This window comes from Ciconia boyciana, chromosome 4, assembly GCF_034638445.1.
Source record: "Ciconia boyciana chromosome 4, ASM3463844v1, whole genome shotgun sequence".
Lineage (NCBI taxonomy): Eukaryota > Metazoa > Chordata > Aves > Ciconiiformes > Ciconiidae > Ciconia > Ciconia boyciana.
In genome coordinates, this window is record NC_132937.1 from 28,200,150 (window position 1) to 28,223,857 (window position 23,708).

At 41.0% G+C, this 23,708-nt stretch overlaps 1 protein-coding gene across 2 annotated transcripts; it reads right to left on the reverse strand.

Moving 5' to 3' along the window:
* Positions 1-849: 849 nt before the first annotated feature.
* Positions 850-23,667, reverse strand: SKA1 (spindle and kinetochore associated complex subunit 1). 2 transcript variants are annotated; one of them, XM_072860172.1, is made up of 7 exons: positions 23,515-23,667; positions 22,526-22,630; positions 21,436-21,560; positions 20,620-20,711; positions 16,992-17,129; positions 11,999-12,168; positions 850-998 (listed from the first exon to the last, which is right to left on the reverse strand). In XM_072860172.1, exons 2-7 carry the CDS (start codon positions 22,611-22,613, stop codon positions 934-936), a joined length of 678 nt encoding a protein of 225 aa, XP_072716273.1. In that variant the 5' UTR covers positions 22,614-22,630; positions 23,515-23,667; the 3' UTR covers positions 850-933. The 2 variants fall into 2 exon arrangements, with proteins under 2 accessions (XP_072716273.1, XP_072716272.1); XM_072860171.1 differs by lacking the exon at positions 850-998 and adding an exon at positions 5,798-7,297.
* Between the last annotated feature and the right edge of the window lie 41 nt (positions 23,668-23,708).

The following is a 23,708-nucleotide window of genomic DNA, read 5'->3' on the forward strand; positions in this document are numbered from 1 at the left end:
ACATTTGTCTTGCAATTACATACTTCTGAGTAATTATCACCATCAAGACAAACACCAACTGGATTACACAGAGAAGAGACAGACGGTAAAGGTTAACGGGTCTTTTTCTCCCTTTGCAATTATTCCTGAGATCTTGCAGAGGGAAGGGCAGGACATCCAGAGAGCCGCTGCCACTACAAGGGAGGAACAAGCCTATTCAAGGAAGAATTAGCCTGAACTGGCAGATTTTGAAATTACAGGACTGAGAGGGTGGATAATGATTTCTTTGAGATCTTAGTCCAGGCTTGGTGCAACCTAGACCATGGCCAACAGTCTCCAGTGGTTGTGCATCATCCCTCCGTAGCACCTTCCTGTGTTTTATCATCCTCAGGCTCCATGAGGGTAAACCTGAACCCACCGTTAAGGGCCCACAGCTTCACTGCAAGGTTTTGGGCTCTGCAAACAGTGAGGTTGGAAATCTCCCGAAGTGGCTTCGGTTTATTGTACTTATCCCTTTTCCCACCCCACCCATCCATCCCCACAGCAGGGTCAGCATAACAGCCGCTTCAAACACAATGTTGTCTCCCCTTGAGTCATCTCTTTCTACATTAAGTAACCCAAATTCCTATCTTTTCCCTTACATCAAACCTTTTTAGCCATCCTCACTTCCATCTTTTAATTTCTTTTTAATTTGTCCTAAGATGCAACCAGGACCTCACAGAGAAAGGGTCCAAGCCAAGTCCCCACCTGTAATTATTTCTAACATAGAGTTCCCATTTGGTAAGCCCAGTTTTTAATATAATATTTATTTATATTTTTTATTGGCTTGCTTTGCAATAGACAGATGAATTGATTCCTACTTTCATCTGTGCTCCACTGTGATCAAGTCTCCTCCAACATATCGCTGCTGGCCCCACTTCGATTTCTTCTTACCGTGGGTATCTCTGTCTGTCGTCATCCTGAGATGTGGCACGAGGAGAAGGTGAGGCAGCACTGTCCGGCACCGTTAGAGACACGAGCTAGGGAAGCAGAATTATCTGCAAATCAGATTTTAACAAAATTCACCAACCCAGCACCTTGAAGTTCTGGATAATTCATTGCATCCACCTGTGACTGAGAAGAGAAGAAAGGTCTCCCTGGAGAGACCAAGGCGAGATGTAAGCAAGGAGATTTAACACCCGTACGCTCCCATAGCGGGTATCACGCAATTGCGGCAACTCTGCAAGTCTTCCTGACATCCCCGCGCAGCTCAAGACGGAGGTGCTCTGGCACGGCTGAAAGCATCACATAAAACCTCAGACTATTAAAACAAAAGAGGAAAATATGGCTTATTAAAACCAAACTTTTTAATAGCTTGAATAAATCTCAGACTCGCACAACAACTGACTAAGTCACGCTTACTCACGGCCAACTCCCCCAAATGAACTATCCAGAAGCAAGTTGCAGGTCTCCTCCTTGCTATGAACAAATCATTTTTCTACTTTGAAAACGAAGGCTGCACAGAAAAGCAACCTCGGTGCGTTGCGTTCCCAAAGGTTAATCTGATTTGCTGAGCCATCTCTGAATTATTAATGATTAGCGCTCTGGTTTCTATTAAGGAACGAGCATACACGTAGCAACCATTACGCCAGCAAATCTTTTAAGCCAGCACAGCTCACGTCTATGAAGAAGCTCGTCCGACTCCTGGCCTGCTCGGGCCACAGGGAAATTTAATTATTTAGGTTTCTCAGCTGCTGCATAAATATCAAATGTAAAACATTAGTTCATAATTGAAATGCTGCTGCTCAGCACAGGGCAAGAGAAGCTGCATCAGCAGGGAAGAATGAGACGAGGCTGGCCAGCGCAAAGAGGTACGCGGGAACGGGGGCTGAGCTACTCCCGTGAGCTGATTCCCCTTGAAATTAAAAAAAATAAAAATATTTAAAAAGTGGAAAAAAAAGTGAACTTCAGAACGGATCAATCCACAAGACTTTTCCTGAGCATGAAACAGCCTTAAAATATTGCCAGGAGAGTCCAAGCAGCTCCAGTTCACAAAGTGACTTAAAGGCCTGGACTTATCACTTATTAATCTCACATCAATTAAATAAGAAGCACTACTAAACTGGAATAGAAAAAATTGTAAAGCCATCACGTTGCTATTCACTGCTATGATATTCCACTACTTTATTTGCATTCAGCAAATCCATGAAGAATTGAGGAAATGGGAAAACCTATTATCCTAGTGCAATTCCCAATACAAGGGAGGAGAGGCTACGACCTAATACATCAAAGTAAAAATATACTTAATTGGTTTCGATCATAGCTTTCCAAAATACTTGTTTTTATTCAGCTTTGAAAGCAACACATGTAGGAATAAACTTGTTCCGTGTTCCTGTCCATACATATAAAATGCGTAAGTGCATCTGCCCATACATAAACCCCAGCGTGTTTAAAGTGGTTTCATTTAAACAAGTTTTTCTTCATTTTAATTGTATCCCAATTCCCAGGAAAGTCCCTGTGACACAAGTTAGATTAAAAAAAAAAGTTTAAATCAACCATTTAATAAGGAAGCGACATTTAGTTTTTGTACTTTACTGTGGAAAATGGTAAACCTAATTACGAGGATATTAAACTTTGTAGCTGCTTAAATATACAACTGCATGGGTTCCAAGTTTAGCCAAGCTCTTGGTTTTGGTTGCAGTCAACATGTCTTAAGGGGTCTCGTCCAGTATCAAGCACTCCAGTATCCAGGATCAAGCACTCAAAAAACCCTATAAATGCAAAACTAGATTCAAAATAATTATTTAAATCAAGGTTTCCTGCTTTTCCATGCTGATTATCAGCACAGGATTTCTCTGTAAATAGCAGCATGATTTTGTAGCTTGTTTGAAACGCAAAGCCGTGCCACTCCTCTGATGAGAGCATGCTGGTACACATGCTTGCATGGGGCAGGCAAGCAGATTTGCCTATTTATCGAGTGATTGTAATCACGATGGTCCGTCAAGATTATTTAGTTCCTTGAGCCATAGTAAGCACCATCCTAGAGAAAAGTTTGTTGGTTTTGTTTGTTTGTTTTAAATTAAGAGAACAGTTCAGAGGGTCGCTTGATAAAACCGTGCATGGGAGAGACACCTTTCTCAACTCAGAGACTCTTCTGTCAGAGTCCTTGATATCAATTACCTTCTTTGTCCAGCATTCCCTTACACAGCTATTTACCGGCTTTGTTCAGTATTAACTCCCTATAAGTGAAGATCCAGCACGAATGACATGAAATGCTTGTTTTCTGTTCCTCCTCGTGGGCACTATGAAAGGGAACATGTGCTCTCACAGATGGAAATCACTGCCTCCTGAAATAACACGCAGCTAAACCGAACCAAACTAAATACTCACGGGTAAGAGCGCTTTGAGCATTGATTTCAACAGCTAATTATTTCCATCAGTGCCTCTTCAAAAGAGGAGTTAAGGAGAACAAAAAAATCCATTTTTTAACTGACAAAACAGCAAAGCAACAGGAGCAAAGAGCATTTTAAAAGGCAACTTTGCTTTAACTTTAAGATGCATGCGTGGGTCCTCGACAGGCACAAAACCCAACTCCCCTGGGACCGTGCACGTTGCTGGCTGCCTTCTTCCAAGCAGCACGGTTGGGCAGTTCATCACTCCTGTTCCCACCAGGCTTGTGCAACGATGCTTTCTCCTTGTCAAACGGCATCTTTCCCATCCTCCAACCCGCCCCCCCCCACCACACAAAGGGCAATAGGATTCAGTTTGATTTCTGACCATCAAGGCCAAATTTAGCAGACATTTCTTTCCGCCTCCGCGCAAGACATTTACCACATCATATCAGATTATCACAAACATTAAGTTGCATGTTTTGTCTAGACCAGCCCGAGGAGGTAACTTTGCTCACCAAATACGTATTCATCAACCCCTTCTCCTGTTTCTTATGGCTCCCGCTATGTCCAGGGGTAGAGAGCAATGGGTGTGAAAGCACAAACTGAGCCATGTCCTGAAGAGAACAGATTAAGGCTGCGGGAAGAACACAATTCCTTTCTCATATATCAGGTAATTAACTTTGTGTTACTTCAGTTTTATTTCCTTGTTTTCAGAAGCTGAAATATCAGAGAAGCTGACATTTGGAAGAGCGCAAGTTAGCTCTGGAAAGCTGCAAGCTAGCTATATTTTGGAGGAGTATTACATTAAACCATCTGGCAGGACTGTCAGAAACACTTACTGATATCTAGGGCTATTGCCAATTGTATGCCAATGAAAGATACGGGGAGCACTAGCCAAGGAGAGAAATAAGTAAACATACAGCAGAAGATAGTCATCTTTTGAGGCAACTCCTGGAGATGAACATTTTGTCCCCCAAACACCAAAATCTCATTCAAGAGAAGAGACAGGAACTCACTGAGCACCTGGGACACCAGGGCATTACACTTTTCCAGCTCGCAAGTCAGCGTGAACTTTTTGAGGAAGAAAGGTGGAAGGGTACAGTAAGTGACCACAATCCATGGCTAGACTACCTCGTGAGAAGTAAAAGAAAGAAAACATAATGTTAGGATAGGGGATTAAAATAATGAGCACATTTGTGAGAATCTGCCCGAGGGAAAATAGTTTAGAAAATTAAAAACTCCATAGTAACAGACTGAAAGCTGTTAACCAACATCTAATTAATCACAAACTGCAATTCCCACAACAAAACATTAAAGGAATTACAAGCAGGAGAAAAATATTCAGGCAGCAATCAAGCTTACCCAGACCAAAACAAGTACTAAGAAAAAAAAAATTAAAAAACCACCATAGTGATGATACCTGAACAGAAAGAAAAACTTTTGACAAAACTATCAGGACTTTACTGCAAACAGCCAAAGACAAGGTTATGTTGTATACTCTCAGGTTTTGGGTTTTTTTAATGTCTAGCAGAAGGCAATCTCTAGGACCCCAGCCTCAACTTAAGTATAAAAAAAAAAAACCCCTGTTGGCAACAAGCAGCCATTGGGCTGTGGTGAGCACAATCACATTGCATGCTGGCACAAGCAGCGCTCGGACATTTTAGAAGCACAGGTTAGTCTCTGGCTACAGTCTGCCCTTACACTAGCTGTCAGAGGGCACAGTCACTGCAAGCTTGCCCGATTTCTGTTACTCTCCCTCTACTCCAGCCTTTAAATCTGCTAATGCAGATCCTGCGTCTCGCCAAAAGGTCCCGCAGAGCTGCCGCAGCTGCGTGTTTCCTGCCCCTAGTGCTACACAGGGCTTTCGCCATCCAAAGTCCTGCTTGTTTGAACAGTGAGGAATCAAACATTTGGAGAACAGCAACTTTTAAACAATCGTTAAGAAAGGGCTTCTCATCTTTCTGTGATTGTAGTAATAATTGAAACATTAGACACCTGTCTCTCAGTCTCATTTGCCCATCAACAAGTTCCTTTTTAAGCCTGCCATAACTGTCCTGTATACTTAGACCTCTCCTCACAAAGTGTTCACTTGGATATGGTTCTTTTGGGTCCATTTGGGGCTCTTTTTGCTTCTTCTCCACACTTTTAAAGTTAAAGCCTTACAATCACAAAGTAAATTGCAGAGGAAGAAAAGTCAAGATGCTGTAAATGCTGAAATAGCCCCATGTCCAACAGACCAACCTCCCTCTAGGGACGCCTATGCAACAGGATCGCCTCCTGGTGTGGGCTGGAGAGCTGATGAGTCAGATGATCAGAGGAGAGCAGGAGAAAACAGAAGTTAGGCTGCTGGACAGTCTGGAACAAGTCACCTGGAAATGTCAAAACCAAACATAAAATAAAAGGCAAGACAGTGCAACTGCTTTATGAGGAGATTTCTTTTTATTAAATAGAAGGTTTCAAGCCCTGAATCTTGAAAGACTCTTAAGACTACATGAAGCTAGGCAAAACAAACAAACAAACCAAAAGGACCTGATGATCCATGGACCCAAACCTCTACACTTATTTAACATAAAATAAGCTTTGCTTATTTTATGTTAAACAGATGTTTAACAGATGGACTCAACTGACACCTATGGAAACTGATTTTGCACATCCTCCTATGCTGTGTGTTTATCTGAACAGGAAATATATTCCAGTATGATGCAGAATAGAGACCTCAGCTTGGATCTCAACATCCCAGAGCAAAAGACCAATAAAACAACCCCAAAAAACCAACCACCCCCCACACACACAAAAAAGGGACTCTAGGATTATATAGCACTCACCAGGATCTCTTTATTGAGAAAGTTCAGAGTTCATTCAAGGTCTTTTGCTCATTAAATTGTCATCTTAACACTGACAAGGTACAAGAGGAGGCATTTTAGATTAGATGTTAGGGTAACAGCAGGTACAGGCTCATGGAAGAAAAAGACCGTAGCTTTTCTTATCAAAACAGTTTTGATTACTAGCAGAGTTGATATTTATCACAATAATTCTACTCTGGAACTTACTAGACTAATAGGTCGTTTGAAAGCAACCTTTATAATAAAAACTGTGATGAGTTTGACCAGTATTTTCAAAGTGAAAGTCAACATTTCCACTTAAAAAACCCCACTGCTCTACTGTTTCAGTCTAATGGGTTGGTCTGCGGGAAAAATCTGGCTGCATGATGAAGTATGAAAACCACATGGCTAACAGAACTACCGATCATCAGTCTGGAAATGTTTAAACCCCCTCAGATCTTCCTGTTCAAGCAAAGCAGGAAACTCCAAAACATACAATTAGGATAAGAAGAAAAAGATTAAGAAAAGGAAATCTGGAAATTGGTTTGAGGGATTATAAAAAAAAGAATCAAATGCTTCCTTTGAGTAGCTACAGTCTTAAACACAGTCTCCGACTCATAAACACAAAAGGAACATTATTAACATGCAGAGAATTTAACTTTCAAGTGCTGACCTGAAAATGTGATTAAAACCACCTGTGACCACAGGTGCCTATTGCCTATCTGGCTTGCCTTTGTAATTTAGTAAAAGACAGTAGTTCCTCTCAAGTTTTCAAAACAAAACTCAAATACTTCAAGGCCATTTGATGTTGCCACTCCTAATTTAGGAGAGATGGCTGAAAAAACACTTCTTGGTCCTCACTACTGCCTTTTAGAAAATAAGAGCGCTGGATAGGAATGCCCACACATAGAATCTCTCTGCATCTCAAAATACTTCTGCCTTCTGCATCTTGGGTAAGCAGAATATGGAAAGCTCATTAGCAGATGACATAGCGGACAAGTCTTGAGCCACGAACTTCTCTCACTCTCTGGCAGTGGCGCAGGATGTTGAGGATCCTATGGAAGCGCTTATCCACTTTCAGTTGAGTGAACTCTTTGATATCAGCCTCCACAATAAAAAATTCACCTGGAAAACAAATAAATGACTTTGCTATAGAAATGCCTATGTTGTAGGATACACTTATTTCACAACAATACAACCTCTTTTTAACAGTTCCGCACACTGCTGAAGACAAATACAATCAGCAGTAGGCTGGCCTCACACTATCTCAGGAACTTTGTTCTGCTTTCTAAATTTGTCATCAGAAAGAAGAACTGCCTACCTTCCCATTAAGTTCAGCTACCCTGCATCGTCCACAGGCCCCATTCAGCAAGGTCCGTCTGTTGTCAGCTGTATCTACTAACATCTCTCAAACCATCCATGCTCCTCTATCAAGGTATAAAGTCTGTAGCAGTCCAAAACACCACCCAGGGCCAGATATGAGATGTTCCACAGATGTGCCAGAAGATTTGGGGTAGTAGAAAGTCAATTGACAGCACACCTTGAAGAGCCTTGATGCCTAACAGTAAACTTCTCTTTGAGGCCTTGCCCATAGGTGTTCTGCTCTTAGGGACATCCAAAGCACTGACCTGAGCAAAACCAAAGAGATGCTCAGGGTCTGCTTAAAGATCACAGCACAGCTTTACAGAGAAAGGCATCATGCTTCAGCGTTTCAGTCATGGAACACAGTTGAGCAGCAGCGTCATTTGAATCCCAAGTAATTGCTTTGCAATGTCTGAAATAAGCTGTGGCCTGATGATGTTCTCTCAGCAGGCACTCAAGTTCTGGAATTGGCCTTTGGCAAGTAAAAGGAAGGAGCCCTGCATACATCGGAGCTACGCAGCCCACCATTCCCTTGACTGCCATCAGATTTGGAAAAGAATAATTCTTCTTTAGTTAAGAAACTGCAGGAAAAAGACTAACCACTTGGAACGGCACCCTCCCTGTGTCTTTAAGAAAATGGCATAGGAAGGTCCTGTATCAGAGCTGGCAGCCCATCCCTTCTTGTAGTCGATTAACTACTTCTGAAAGGCAATTCTCATTATCAAGTGCTTGTAAGAAACCAAGGCCTTGACTGGAGTTAAAGCATTTAAAATGCCTGCAACAGAACCCCAAGAGAAAGTCCCCACAAGCTAACAGTAGACAGGAGGATGGAAGGAGTTATTCTAGCACTCCATAGCTATATTCACTGGCTGTGATTTCATATTCAGTCTTTATACACTGCTCAGATCAGAGATAATTATAGATCTAGCAAAATGACTGTTCATTTAATACTTCCTGTAACATGGCATAAGGTTTTAACCACGCATCTTCACAAAACCGTAAGAATGAAAAGCAATCCGAAACCAGGAACATGCTAATTAAGGCATAAGGAAGAAATGTCCAATTATCTCTAAGGAGATTAAGTCAAAGGAGATAACAGTATTCTGCAGTATCATGCTTCCAAGTCTTCTGAGAAAGAAGTCACAAGGCTAGGGGTGTTCTAGCTTGGAAAAAGAGGATAGGATTCTCCCTCCTCCTTTTACCCTTAAAATAAGGCAGAGGCAACATCATCTTATCTAAGATGGAGCACCTCTTCTTTATAGAAAGCTATCGGCAAGTCCTTCCAGTTTAACCAGGGAGAAAGTAGCTGATGCTAGCTGGAACGCTGAAGATGCCAGGAAAGCTTTTGTTTATTTATTAAACAAGTACAATGGAGGTTTACAGAGGCAAATCTATGGTTTTTATGTAAACATTTCATCTTTAAATTTCATCTTACGAGTGATCTAACAGGACACGCACTCCACTCTGAAGGAGCATCCAGTGATGTGATGGCCATTAGAACTAAGGTCCCAGAGCGCTGTTTATAGGCACAGGTTCCCCTAAACATTGCTGAGAGCTGAAGAATAACAGGCCATGTTTTCTCACAGACTGCGCCATTTTGAGAGTTGGTGGCACAGATATCTAATAGGAAGTAGAATCTTCCAGAGACAATAAACGCCAAAAGCTGGAAGTCTTCCCTCAGATGGGAACTATACTGGAATCTCAACAGAGCTTGCAACACTGCCAAATTCACATACAGATGAGAAGTGGAAAGTTTGTTTACTACTAAGAGGAAAAAAACCTGTGTAACTGCTTAAAATATAACTACAGTTGGATAGAGACCATTTGCAATTTCCAGTAATAGGACAATACCCCTAAACGGTGTTAGGAACCCAGGGAAAACCTGCATACCGGTTTCGCAGTCTGTTACGTCTAGGGGAGCATCATAACATCCTGAATCTGTGCAGAATACGATTTCTTCTTCTATTTGCCGAGAATTACGGGCAGCAGCATTCAGCATAGCAGGATCTTTTTTATGAAGAAACCAGAGCTGGCTAAAGGGCAGTGGTTTGGTTGGAAACAGTAGGTCCGTGCACTAAATAACTAGTTAAACTAACTGAATCACCACCTTACTGGCTGGGAAGTTACTCTGGTAAACCAGGCAGCATCTTTTCTCATCCTGAAATCAGAGGAAGAGGTCAGCTGGCAATCAGCCCAGTCTGAGAAACTGTGGGAATCCTAAGCAGAGACACTCACAGCAGAAATTTAAGCAAACAAATCAATGAATGCACAACCTCATCCTGAAAAATGCAATGGATAAAGACATTTAATCATTTTGTGCTGGCCAGATAAGAACTGCCTGACAGCCTGCCAGACCTTTTCTCTGAACTTTCTAGATGATTAGTCACAACAAACAAAAACAAAACAAAAAACCCTACCACATACACACACACACACTCTCTCTCAGATGCTGAATGTCCTAGTTTCCTAACTGAACTTTCCAACATAAACAAGAAAATAAAGACTGTCTCTCAGGTACTTGAAGAAATGAAAAGCCTCAACTTTTCAGACTTTCAGACAAAAAAATACTTTCTGGTAGAAAGTTATCTCTGACTGGTTGTAGCTTTCTCAAGTTGCTAGAATGGCTCCTTCATTGCAGCAGAGGCTGCTGTGGATCACAGTGCAGACTAAGCAGCGTTCCAGGCCTAGGAGGGCCCTTCTAGCGTTCAGCCTCTCCTCTATAGCCATGGGCTCTAACTCCTTACTCTCCTTACTATTGTCCTGAGGACAGTAACAGTTAAACCAAAAAGATACTGTAAGTTAAAAAAGATGAAGCAAGTATTTTAAGAAATCCCAGATTAATATGAGCCATTGTTAGACTGAAGCAGAACTTGTCTAGAAAAAAAAACTCTCCGAGCCCAAATCAGAAGCCAGTCACGTGAAGTAGTGTAGCTGCATGCCTTTAGCATGCTTTTATTAAAGTCCTTTACAACACTTCCTTTCATATGACATATTTATCCTATAGGTCTCAAAAGAAAAAACGTGCCAGGCATGTCCATCATATCAGAATTCCCTCCCTACAGAAGAGATGCATTTAGAATCTAGAAGTTAGTGATGTTATCACCATACCATAAATACTGAGAGAGTCTTGATCAGTGACAAATCCAAAGAAAGGAAGAAGAAGTCGTAATTTGTCATAAGGTGACTTTTGAGTACCCAGTGAATGTGCTTAGGGCAGAATGTTCTCGCATTCTGTCCAGGGCAAAATCGAGAGGCGGGCGCTAAGGTGTTGACAGAAAAAGAGTTCTCTTTGTCAGACAGAAGAGAGTTTGCTCCACGCTTTATGTCTGAACTTGGAAATATGAGGGCATTCTAAGGACATGGCCAAGCTTGGTATGTGCAGTACAGCCCTCCAGCAATAATTACATACTTGTTCTCAGAAGGAAAGGAATGTCAAAAAAGGAGATTTTAATATTAGAGATTTACTGTGCCACATATCTTTGGAAAGACTAACCTGTAAGTACAACGTGCTTTTAAATTGAGACATTTAGGTGCATTTTCACTCCCTATGTGATTTTAGGAGGAGAAAACTTCTTAAGGTTATCAGACAGCCCTGTCTCTTCCACAAAGCCACTGCAGCATGACTTGATTACCCAGATTTCCCAGCTTCAGACCAAATTTTTAACAGTTCGTGTCCATTCTAGCTTAAAAACTGAAAACAGTTTATGCAGTTTGGTTATCAAACTAGGAGTTTCCAGAACTTGTAGTGATTCCAAATTAAATCTTTGTGCACTCAAAGTTTTTGCTACAACACACCATGAGAGTGACATGTTTTCAGTGAAAACATACAAAAAGTAACCAAATCAGTTATGGGAAAACTCTTCAGTCACAAGGACAACCCTTGTTGCTACACTAGAGGACTTTATCCAGAAGAGGTGACTGGATTTTATACTGACTACCCAGTTCTGTACAGTAATAAGACATTTATATTCCTTATGGCCTAGAATCTGATCTGGAGATTAATCCCATTTCTCTTGTCATCCCCTTATATCAGGGGACAACCAGAACTTTCATTGCTCCAGACTGTCAAAGTGTTGTTCAGCCCCTGTAGGGGACAGGAATTCTTCAGGGCCAAATCTGATTTAGACTGTGGCACTCCGTGCTGGGAAGGGAAGGAAAGCCCTGCTAAGTCTACAGATTTTTATTTTTTCCCCTGTTCTCTGTCTGAGAATAAGCAATAGCAGGTGTTCTAAAATTTTTCAGTACTAATGGTTTTAAACACTCCCATGGATTAAACCATTCCACCAGCTACCAGAGTGCCTGGATGGGCTATTTTCTGAGAATAAGATGCTATAAGTTACACTATAACATGAAAAGCACGTGCTGTCATTAGTCATTCAGTATCTTGTCCAATATTTTTTATACTTGTGCTGCAATACCCAAATGCTATGAATTTGCTACTAACAAAAGAAAAAGAAAAAATACCTTTTGTATCCTTAGTTTCTTCTTCCAGGAACCTGTGGTAGAGATTTCTGACTGCTGCATTCATAGATTTCAAAGGCTGATGCAGGATCTTGTACTTGCCCACCACAGCCTTGTTCATATCTTGAACAACTGCATTAATCTGATCATATGTTAAACGACCTTTCATATACCTACAAATAAAAATCCATAACCAGAAAGTCACAAATGAAGTTCCGTGTTTATTTTTCTCTTTCATCACCCATAATTGAACATGGTATTCCTAGTTAGAGGCGGTTTCTTCTGCTTTATGTTAATGAATAAACATAGTAGTTAATTTTGTTCATTTCCTTGATTGTTTAATAATGTTGAAAAGCCAGAAAGATGAAGCATTAGAAAGCTACATTAAGAAGTAAAAGATATCCAGTGCTTAAGCTGTAAGGAGCTTTTCAAAATGGAATAAAGGTTGCTTTTATAGAGTACCACTTAAACTACAAACGCAGAAAACACGAGCAACTCTGCAGAAAACATAACGCGAGCTAAAACTGAAATTAAATGTTTCTGCCCAAGAGTGCAATTTGGTTCATATTATAATCATAAATAACCTGTGTTTGATCTTACAGCCATTCCTTTGCGGTTTTTTGAAGAAATACCAGTTTTGTGTTGTTTTCTGTATTTTATTGTGCAGCCTACTGAGCTATACAGACACAGTTCTGCACTACCAACATCCGCTTCTGAACTTTCAGAGCATTTCATAAAACTAGTACTAAAATAATAAGATCTGTTGATAACAGCCTAGAGGTACAGGAAGCACAGAAGATAAAAACAAAGTGATGTGGAAATATTAGAACACTGGAATATTTGCAAGTAAGGCTATTCAGCATTTATAGATGTAAAGGCATGCATTCAAGGAAAAGGAAACATGCTACAAACTGAGAAGCCATTATATAAAAAGGAAATGTGAAACTCATATGACAAGCAGTAAGCTAAATACAAAACAAAACTCCAGAAAACACTGCAGTAAGAGCCAGGGCAACTTTGCAACTTGAGTTATCCTGTGATCACCATTCAGTCGCTACAACAAACCAAACTTGGCTGTTTGCATTTGGTTTCACTATCAGCTTGCAGAGGTGTGGAATTGAGAAAAGTGTTACAATTCACTTTAAGAATGAATGGGGTTCTTTAGGTCAGGACATCAGGCAGCTAAAAGCTGTAGGACAATAAGACTGAAAAGATCAATGAACAGAAAATTCTTCCCTCATTTTAATCAGAATGGAAAAACTCAATCTTTGGAAAACATACAAAGAATTTAACGCACAAGTAGCTAATCAATTACAAATTCAATATTCCAAACTAGAACGTGGGCAGGCATTCTACAATTGCCAACTAAAAATAAGTGCTTGCTGTAGATTTTAATAATAGCCAGGCCCTGCTGGGGAGACAGGTCTGCATGAGGTGTGTAAAAACTGAAACCAAAGCAATTGCTCAGATTTTCAGACTGAATTGCTACTTACTTATTTGCAGCCGGTTTTCAACTTTTTTGATATTTTGATTAATCCAGATTCAAAGTTGGAGGTGCAGCCATTTTTATGAAAACGCTCTACTTGGCACACGTAACATCTTTTCAAATAAAAGCAGCGCTACCACCCCTGAAATGCAGTCACACTCAGCATAAACAAGTAACACAGCCTATAACCACAGAAGGGCTTTGCCTGTATACATTAACTGCTATTTATTGCTCTATCTGCATCCCTTAACCTATTTATAAAGTCACAGGGGAACGTGCAGAGCTATGAAGATTAAGGCCAGAGGTATAAAATACCTATATTTAAGTTCCTGTGCTCCCACTATCAATAGACATACAGCGAATACACTTAATAAAGCCAAGAGAACACCTCAGCTCACCCTGACGCAGAAACAAAAGAAGCAGGATTCGGTTGCCTAAACCTCAGAACCGAGCGCTCTTTGAGAGGCCCTCAGGCATCCAAGATGCTCACACGGAGCCAGCAGATGTGCTGGGGTTTACAGAAAATTCAGGAACTAGAGATCTGGCAGTACATGCTAAGGCACCTCCAATGGCACCAGACAGCTCTGCTTAGGCAACTGCAATACGCTATTAGCAGCTAGGCAGCTGAGCCATTTTCTGGTTTCACCGACTGTACTGACTGACATTCAGTGACAAGAGTGGGAGTGGGGCCACTCGGTGAGCGTGGAGACACCTGTGTCACAGACACTTAAATGTAGGCACCTTAATCTGAAACTAAATTCTGTTAAAAAGCAACAGGAATTTTTCTTCTGTGCATAACTGTAAGGATCACAAAAAATCCAGCTGCTCCACAGTCTTCTCAGGTTGCTATCCAGCCATGGTTAGCAAACCCATATATGCTGACTTTTATTTCAGTCCATACATACACTAATATAAAAATACAAAGTTGTGAAGTTCCAAATTCATCCATTTAATTTAGATTTTAAAATCTGCTTCACTATACCAAAAGCAAACACATTCAAACTTTTTTTTTTTAAAAAAAAGTGACCCTATTTCTTTTTTTAATCCGCAGAAGCCCTTTTCAAAACATTTGATTTTTTTTTTTTTCCATAGGTATGAAAACCAAAGCACAGTGCTATGTTCTTCAAAGAAAATAACAACATCAATACATCACATATATATCACTGGAAAAAGAGATAAATCTCCTAATGGCCAACCCTGCTCCCTCAAAAATGCTTAGACTAAAAGAAACATATATTCCCCCAAGTTACCATCTTCTGAGACTTTAGAGTTATAATGAATGTGCAGATTCTAAAAATATCTTAAGCAGTAAGAATTTTAGAGACAGAATAAAGCAAGCATTTTTCTTTGCCTTGAATTCAAAGTTAACTGAGACATCTACTGTGCAATTTCCTTTTTCTTCCTCCAAAAAGTGTCTCTCTGCAACAGATTTGAAGGCTAAAATAATTTGCAAGTTTCTTACTGTGCGAGAGCCTTCTATTTGATCAAGATGCTCCACGGCTGCACCTTAACACAGCATGCACCTTTGTTAAATACCTGGTGCAGAGTTCTAAAAATATGAAGTTACTGAAGACTGTATACCCCTTTTAGTGCCCTAATGATGTTAGGAAATAAATTCTCCTTTACTTTCAGCACAAAGAGGGTGAAAACCACCTAGATTTTTTAGTTACAATCTACCACAGCTGTGGTAGGAAGGGAGAGAGGAATGAGACTTGTGGCTGATTAAAAACCCATGATACCCAGCTGGTAAGGGATTTAGACACATATGTGATGCATATGCACAGTTGTGCTTTATTAAGTCCCTCAGACAGGCTTAGCATAGGCACAGTCCTGTACTAGCACAGCTACGCGGCTCCAGGACCAGAGCTGCATAAAAATGCAGTAGTATCCCTTGTTACTACTGCCAGCAGGTATAAAGAGATCCTACTTCAGAACCAGTGCTGACCTGGAGAACTGGGATATGAACCCAATTCTCATTCTTCTAAGAGAATATGTTAGGTGTGAGAAAATTTGGGTCACAAACATTCGCTGCTTAGATTTGATTAAATAGCATGTGAAATTGTGAGCTTAGCAGACTCCCCCAATCTTGTATTACAATACTGCCAGGCAACACAAAAAACTGGTAGATTAATAGATCTCTTTAAATTCATGTAAATCTTCCTCCACAGAACAAACATGCTTCTCCCATCTGAATAAAAATATTTCTGTAGCCCCACGAGCACAGTCTAAGATGCAACCTTTCTAGAAACCAGCAATTAATATAAATATCCAGCTTCCCCATTCTCCCCACTCACGAACAGCAGTGGAAAACCTTCCACTTTCAAGGATAATGAAACACTTTAAGGGGTTATCAGGGAAGGTCATAGCTTTAACTGGAGGTTAAAACAACATCTGGCTAGAATGGTCTATGTCTACTTCTCTTGCCTTAGCAGAGATAAAGACCAAAAGTTCCCATGCTCCAGCTTTACCTTTCCAAAATTTTATCAGGAGAGAAGTACCTAAGGGATTAAATCCACCAAACACTAGAGATGACCTGCAGAATAAAAATACCAGGTGCATGCACTTTTAGGAAGTAACCAAGAGTCCTTTATTATTAGCTCAACATTCAGGCTCCTTCATTTTTTGGATCGAGCAATTTGGTGGAAGAAAATGGACACTACTCACCTGAAAATTTTGAAAGCTATAGGAAAGATTATTTGAAAGTCTCAAGTAAAACACAGACTCAAAAAAAAATTCTTACTGAAACAAGTGTTGTCAGGGAACACACCGAATCTAGAGTCTAGATAACAATTTAGCCTTAGGCATCAACAGAATTTTCTCATTTTTTGCAGAAATATTTGTCATTGTCCCCAAAATGCCATTTAAGAAAAGTCATTCCTACATGACAGACTTCAGACAAGGCTATCTATTAATCAGGTCCTGATGGTAGGGGAAAACACCCACAGCTTTCTATTCAAGAAATTTGGGATATTTCAATGGGAGGTGTTTTTTGCTTTTAACAAGTCTGATTTATTTTCCTGTCTCAAAACAGATTGATAAGTCAAGACTTTAAGTTTTCAGAAACCAATAGTCGGGTCAAATGAAAACAGCATTTATCATTATTTTTCCTTTTAAGCGTAATCATACCCTCCATCTTATGAGATGATGGCTTTTTTTTTTTAAATGTCAGTTCTCAAAACAAGAAGAGAACCTGTCTATTAGCTAACATTTCTGTTCATACAATTAAAGTGACTTTTGAGATAAGAGGTTTGGGTTTTAACTGATTAGTTCTGATCTTCCCAACATATAGATAAAAAAATAACCTAATTAGCTCTATTCATGTTATTTTCAGGTTTGCCAGTACTGCATATAAAATATTTGGAGCTACAATCATGATGTTTCATCCTGTGGAACATTTAAAATTTCAAAACATCTCTGTCAGTCTCAGTTCTGCAAAAGCTCACTTTCCCAAACCTACATTTGCCACCCAAATTGGCATGACAGGGTCTAAGAAAAGCCATGCTTACTTACGGAGGAACACTTTCAAATTCTGCTGCAGTTATTAAGGGTGCTTCTTTAATAAGCCTTGGCTCTTTTGTAGGTTTCTTTGCACGTTCGGATTCTACAACTTTTGTTTGTTCTTCACATTTCACAGTTAGCCCAGTGATGCTGCAAAATGAATGAATATTAAGTGTATAAATAGCAGATAAGTAGTAAAGAGAATACCATATTATCAAGTCTGTTTACTCACAGACCTAAGTTCCAACCCATCTGTTAGGCTGGGTGAACACAATTCACCATCTTTCCGGAAAGAAAAATAAATAAAGCAAGCCTACTCCATTTCAAATTGCATGCTTTAGCTGACTTCATTACAGCTCTTCATTTCTCTGCTAGAGAGGCTGCTAGCAGGTGAACTGGCAGCAGTCCAAATGCAGCACAGAGCAGTTAAGAATTCAGTGTACCATTACATTTCACAGAACATGAGAACTCGCTTTTTATCAGATGAACCACAGCACAGAGCTGCAGCCTAACAGGCAGATTTGAAATACTTCATAGCTCTTTGAAAGAAGTTCAAATCTTGGGAAGCCTGACTCATCCATTAATCTTTTGAAGCAAAGAAATCCAACACCATCCAGCAGGCTGGGATTTTTTTTAATTTTTTTATTTTTAAGGCAAGATCCCAAAAGCTGAAGAAATTCCTGCTTTGAGCGATTATTAGAGCATTATTTTTATAAATTCACCCTTCCTCCAAACCCTCAGCTTAGAGCCTCAAATGCCGAGTTATTTGCCAGCCACCCACCTAGCTGCTCTCCTACTCATCGGTAGAAGGACAGCAAAGAGGATGCATTTGGCCAAATTCACCGTCATCTGAATACAAGGACATTACTGGGCTGTGACGTGCAACAGAAATAACTAAAGCAGTACCGAGCTGACCTGTCACATAGAACTGCTCCTCTACTTCGATCTAACCTTCCCACAAGAAGAGATCTTTGTTTGACATGGGACCCTACAGTCAGCAAACAGCACAGCAGTGCCTCTGTTGACCTGAGGGCCGGGATTTGATGTGTCACTTGATGTGACACCCTCAAACCCAGTGTCCCATTTCCCAGGGAAGACAACTGCAGTGCGGAGGACAGCGAGTGCCACCTGCTGGACTCCCAAACTTGCTGGTCCGTGACACAGGGACAGGGGAAGCTCTGCTCCGTGCGGTGCCACAATGCAGAGCCCTTCTGAAATCCAGGACGCCAAGAGTTAAACTAATTCAGATGTAAACATCTGAAAAACAAGGTGAGGCCCTGCACAAAACTACTCCTGGCACCCTGGAGCTAGCACGAGTTGCAGGGAATGTCAGCAAAGAAGAAGGAAAGGGAAGGGTGGGGATTTTTGGTGGTGCTGTAGGTTGGTTTGGAATCGAAGGATAAACACAAGGACCGAGGGAGGCAAATTTGCATCTTAAAACTTCACTCCTCCTGTACATTCCAATCTCCTGCCATCCTCCTCACTGCAACAAAGCTCTTATCTTTTTCTAGATGGTTCCCCACCCCGAGGTACTTCTGCTTTGGGTTCCTCCCCACTACCTTCCCTGTACATTGCCGCAGTGAGATGGTACGCATGCAGCTCACTGCTGACCTGGGCCACAAAAACAAAGAACCGAAGCTCATATTCAAAATCTGGGTTTGGTGTAATGAGAAACCGCTCTCTCAGTAAACATCTGGAACACAAAGGGCTTAGATACACTGAACTTGCTTTTTATTTCAGTGAGATTCCTCCGGTAAATAAGAACATCAAAACCAAGAACACCGGAGAGAAACAATAGCTAAAGCCATGAATTGTTCAATTCATCTGTGTGGGCGTTTTCATTCCTTCTGAGATTTGAAGGCCTGTCTCACCAGTGTTCAAGTGCTCGCTCTGCTTTCTGCATTACTTATCTCATGATACTCACTCAACAGGCAATTAGTACTCAGCTCCCCAAGCATTTTGCGACATAGAGGACCAGAAACGGAGAGGGTCAACAGGTGAAGGTTTGGGGAAGGGGACTGAAGGCCCATTTACACCAATACAGATGGGTTCTGACCAATTATGGTCTGTCGGGCACTGACAGAACAGCAGTTGTAAGCTGGCAGAGCACAATCTGAAGAAAATTATTAGAAAAACTTGCTTAGTTTTACATGTGTGGTTCTGTCTAGAAAGGGAAGGACCAGCTAAACTTGTATCACAATTAACTCCTTGATCAAAAGCAGGACAAGACTGGAAGTGAAACCAACATCCCAAAGAATCTTTTTGGTATCAGAGGTGACACAATCACTAAACAAGCTGCATTTGCATCTAAGCAATTTCTAGGAGCTGACGTAAACTTAAGACAAAGGGTTTTCCTAAATTAAGAAAGTTATGAAAGGAAGGCAGAACCCCAGTGATAACTGAAGAACTTCCATTCTTTCACACATACGCACACACAAATAAAATGCAACATCTAAATTGAAAAGGAAATTGAAAAGGAACAAGATGTCTCTAGACACATTTTAGGAGGCTGAGGGTTCACGTCTAAAGGGTAGCATTCAGAAAAAAGCTTCTGCACAAGCCATCTCTCTACCAGCTAAGACTAGTCCACTTTTTAATACCAGTAGTACCTACACCGATGAGAATATTGCTACACACTATCTAAAAATCACAGTTCATTTTTCTCTTCTGTAGCCTTGTTTCCACATCCTTAACCTTTTACTTTGCTGGAATACACCTGTAATGTTTTCAGCCTGAGGGTTGTCTGGCATTAGGAGCAAGACCAGGTAAAGCTGATAGATTCAGGGCACATATTGGAAGCACTGAATTCAAATAGACTGATGCATTGCCTTCTGATAAGCTACAAGGGTGGAAACAAGTTCTGGGATCTCCAGATGTTAGAATCTAGAAGAGACCCCCATCTAGCATACACTAACATCACTCAAAAATAAAAAGCCATTCCAACAGGCCAGAGAAAGAGCTGACCACTCTGAGAAAACGCGTCAGAGTTATAATGTCTTAGAAGCCTTTTGAATAATAGCTATTGTTTCACATACTTGTGTCTCATTCTGTCACTTGAGCTACTTTATTCTGAACAGCTTCTTAGTACAGCCCTCTCAAAGGCAGGTGGATGTCATTGCTAGCCAAAATAAATGCCAGGCTGCTGCAGGGAAAGCAGAATAAAAATACCACAACCATGATTCAAATCCCCACAGAAAGATGATTGAGTTAGAGGATTTTTTTTTTTTTTTAAATGATATTTGGAAGGGCAGTGTTGAATTTCAGTTCTGGTGACCCAGCATTTGGATCACTACCTCACCCTTCAATCCTTAGGCACTGCAGCTATCAAATCAGTGTGTTTGCAATTCTAAAGCAAGGAATGCTCAGATTTAATCGAAGAACTAGCTTTCTACTATAATGTCACACCTGCCACTGTAAGCTTCCATCTGAACAACTTGGTGTTTTATAAAGGGATTTGTTAGGGTGCTAGCATGAGCCTGGTAGTGATCAGTCAAGAGCAAACTCCAGAATCAATACACATAACAACCTTAGCTCCCCAGAGTTCACAGTTAATATACAGTAAAAGGAGTAGAGCTGTACAATGCTGCAGCTGTACGCTGCCAGGAGCGGCCCAAGACATCCATATTCACGTACCACATACCAGCTCTGAGTTGGTTTAGGCAGATGGGGAGGAATGTTTTCACCGAGGTGCTGTGCTTCATTTTGATCTCTCTCAGCGGACTTCTGGAGCTCCTGAAATTAATGTTAGACTTCATAAGAAATCTGAAACTTAATGTCAAGCAAGTAAAATTACTTTACTGTTAGGGTGATGCTAAAATAATTTTTTAACTTAAGAGGTGTTCTTTGCTCTCTCCCCATCATCTTACCTCTTTGCCTCCTAATTTCCCCAAGAGCAACTAGAAAAGCTCAGAAAAACAAAGCTAAGAGTGAGAAAACATAAGCTTGACACTTTGAGGGCAAGGACAGACAGAGAAATTTGAGTGGGCAAGATGTAAATCTTTATCAATACACCCTAGCATGTCTCACAGGGGAATGGTGGTGGTGATGAAGAGACCGGAAACTCATCTACATTCCCCAAACACCACTTTCACAAAAGACTTAAACACATGAAGGCACTGCAAACACACACTACACCAACAGATAAAATATTCTAATTAAATCATTTTCATAGCTATTGCAAGGATGTAAAAATAGAACTGCTCTTTAGATCACAGTATCTAATATGATAAAGACATGCTTTCAATGTATAAAAATTTCATTTTTCAAGGTTTAATGTTCACTATGCTGGAGAGCTGCTTAATAAACCATCAGTAAGCCTGTTCCAAGGCCCAGTTCCACTTATAAGCAGCCTCATGCATCCAAACATATCAATTAGGATCTAGAAAAGAACAACTATGCATTTATCAAAGATTCCTTTGAATCTTTCAGTATTTTATGAACAGGAAAAAAAGATTACTTTTAGCAAGTTTTTCAGTTTTTCTTGCTGTTGAACTTCCATTTCCATTTTATTCAGGAGATCATGCAAGAGAACCATCTCATGTCCTATTTTACAGAGCATAGATTTGAGGGATGGTTCTTGACCTGTCAAAGAGAGAACGTTAAGCCAAAAAGCCAAAACACCTCCAACACAAAACCAAAATCCCATTTCCCTCCCCTCCACAAGCAGTGATCATCTAACTCTATGCTCCCCAGTCGCCGTATCTTCCCAGGAGAAGCAGCAATACTCGCTGGTCAAACAGTCAACCTCCTACTCCATACAGCCAACAGAGTTCAAAGCTGCTGCAGGAATAAAGGCCCCTCTCCAGCATGATGCTGGAAAGTGCTAAGCTACACCCACAACCTGCAGGTCGCAGGTGGAGGACACAGCTTTTAAACACAGCCTGGCTTTCACAACTGCTTGGCTGCAGCACCCTGTTCTCCTTCATGGTCTCCCTCCATTTAGAGGAGCTAGAAAGCTACTGCTCTCTTTGGAAACGGTTATAGTTCCTCTTCAAACAGGAGGTTAGCCTAGATGACCCTCCTAACTAACATTTCAATGATCCTTTGTAACGTCTATTTGTGCCTAGCAAAGGATTAGAGATGAACCTAAACAGTCAGATCAATTTCAGTACCTCAGTTTAAATAATTTTGCTACTCACTGCATGTTTACATCACAGTCAGGCACTCCTGGAATGCTAGAACAAGACACCTGTATAAACCTCCGTCTGTGCCTTTGCACATTTTTGTAATTAGGCTTAACATACTCGCCAAGATATTTTTTCTTCTCCCATCTGGAGCTTTCCCCACTAAGTATACAGAATATAGAGTGCATTGGCCACCAGTCTCCAAGTCCCTCAGAGGAGCATACTTTCACTTAGCTCATGTTTTCTGCTTGGCACCTGGTTCCCTGATAACGCACCCATTTTGCCATCCTTGCTCACTTTTTTTGTTGTTGTTTTTCTCTGTGTTTTACTTGATTTCCACTTCATGTTACAATCCTTGTCTAATTAGAGCATTCCTATTTCCTACCAGGAAATGCAAACCAAAACCTTCTCAATTTCTTTTACCTATGTTTCTTAATTGAAGAGTCTTTTTAATAGTTGAAATCTTCGTGTTGATGTGAAAGCATAAATCTTCCAGGTCTGAGGACGCCATATTCCTCTATTATCATACTGAGGGGAAATAAAAAAGAACGCAGTAATTTAAGAAAGACCTAAGTTGCAAATGCTAAGTACACAAGCAGAATTTTAAGAAGGACCCTGATGCATCAAAGAAGCAAAGGAGACTTAAATGAATCAGTAAATGTAGTAACTACTTCATATTTTACTAAATTGAAAACAGGACAGAAAGTACAAAGTGACTGGCATAGGACAAGACAAAGCAGTGCCCCGAACTCTGGAGATAAATGCAGTGTAACATCAGTACAACGATTCCTCATGAAACTGGATAAGTCTTTACTATAGTAAGGTGTTCACTACTAAAGGAGTTGGAAATTTACTACAATAAAGAAGAAATATCTGGTTTGTATAGAGAACTGCTATAAGGCTCTCTCAGGGAGCTTGGGTCAGATGATCAATATTTAAAGAGGTGGTTTAGGTTTTTTTTAAAAGACCAGTAAGTAAACAAAAGAAAATGTGCACTTGCTTGCTAGCAGAGCATGGAGGCACAAAAAGTAGCATTATATATCGGTTGCTCTTGTGTAAGTATACTCATTAACTCTATTATAGAAAATAATTGATAAAAAAACGTTGCTGAATTGCATCTTCCCCATCGCAGTGTAGCAAACCCCCATTTAATACTACTGCCTGCCAGCCCTTGTGTACGGCGCCCACCCCCCTCCCTCTGGTGGTTACCTCACACCCGAAAACGAAGCTTTGATTTTGCTCTTGGTTTTAAAATACTACGAGCTATCACGCTTGCTAAATTACTAAGTAGCGATTTGCCGATTTCCACCCCCTTCGGCGAAACCGTTACAACCCGCGCAGCCCCCGCCCTCCCTTTTACCTCACGTCCTGACCCAACACCAGTATTTCCTCCCCCAGCGCCCCGCTCTCACCGCTGCGACGACCGGAGGAGCCAGCTCGCCCGGGAGGGTGAGGAGGAAAGCGAGAGCACCTCGGCCAAACCGGCCCCGCCGTCTCTCAGCGGCAGCGCCGGTTCAAACCCGCCGCGCTCGGCCGGCCGTTGAATAGCGCAGGCGCCAGCGCGGCGCATGCGCAGGGGGCGCGGGCGCGGCTGCTGCCGGGGAAG

What these genes read in the sequence shown, in the direction of transcription:
- SKA1 (XM_072860171.1), bottom strand. Translation starts at nt 22,613, where the DNA reads ATGGCGTCCTCAGACCTGGAAGATTTATGCTTTCACATCAACACGAAG. An exon ending in AACTGAAAAACTTGCTAAAA is followed by an intron (nt 20,712 to 21,435) that starts GTAATCTTTTTT and finishes CATTAATTTCAG; the next exon opens with GAGCTCCAGAAGTCCGCTGA. An exon ending in CCTAAACCAACTCAGAGCTG is followed by an intron (nt 17,130 to 20,619) that starts GTATGTGGTACG and finishes TTCATTTTGCAG; the next exon opens with CATCACTGGGCTAACTGTGA.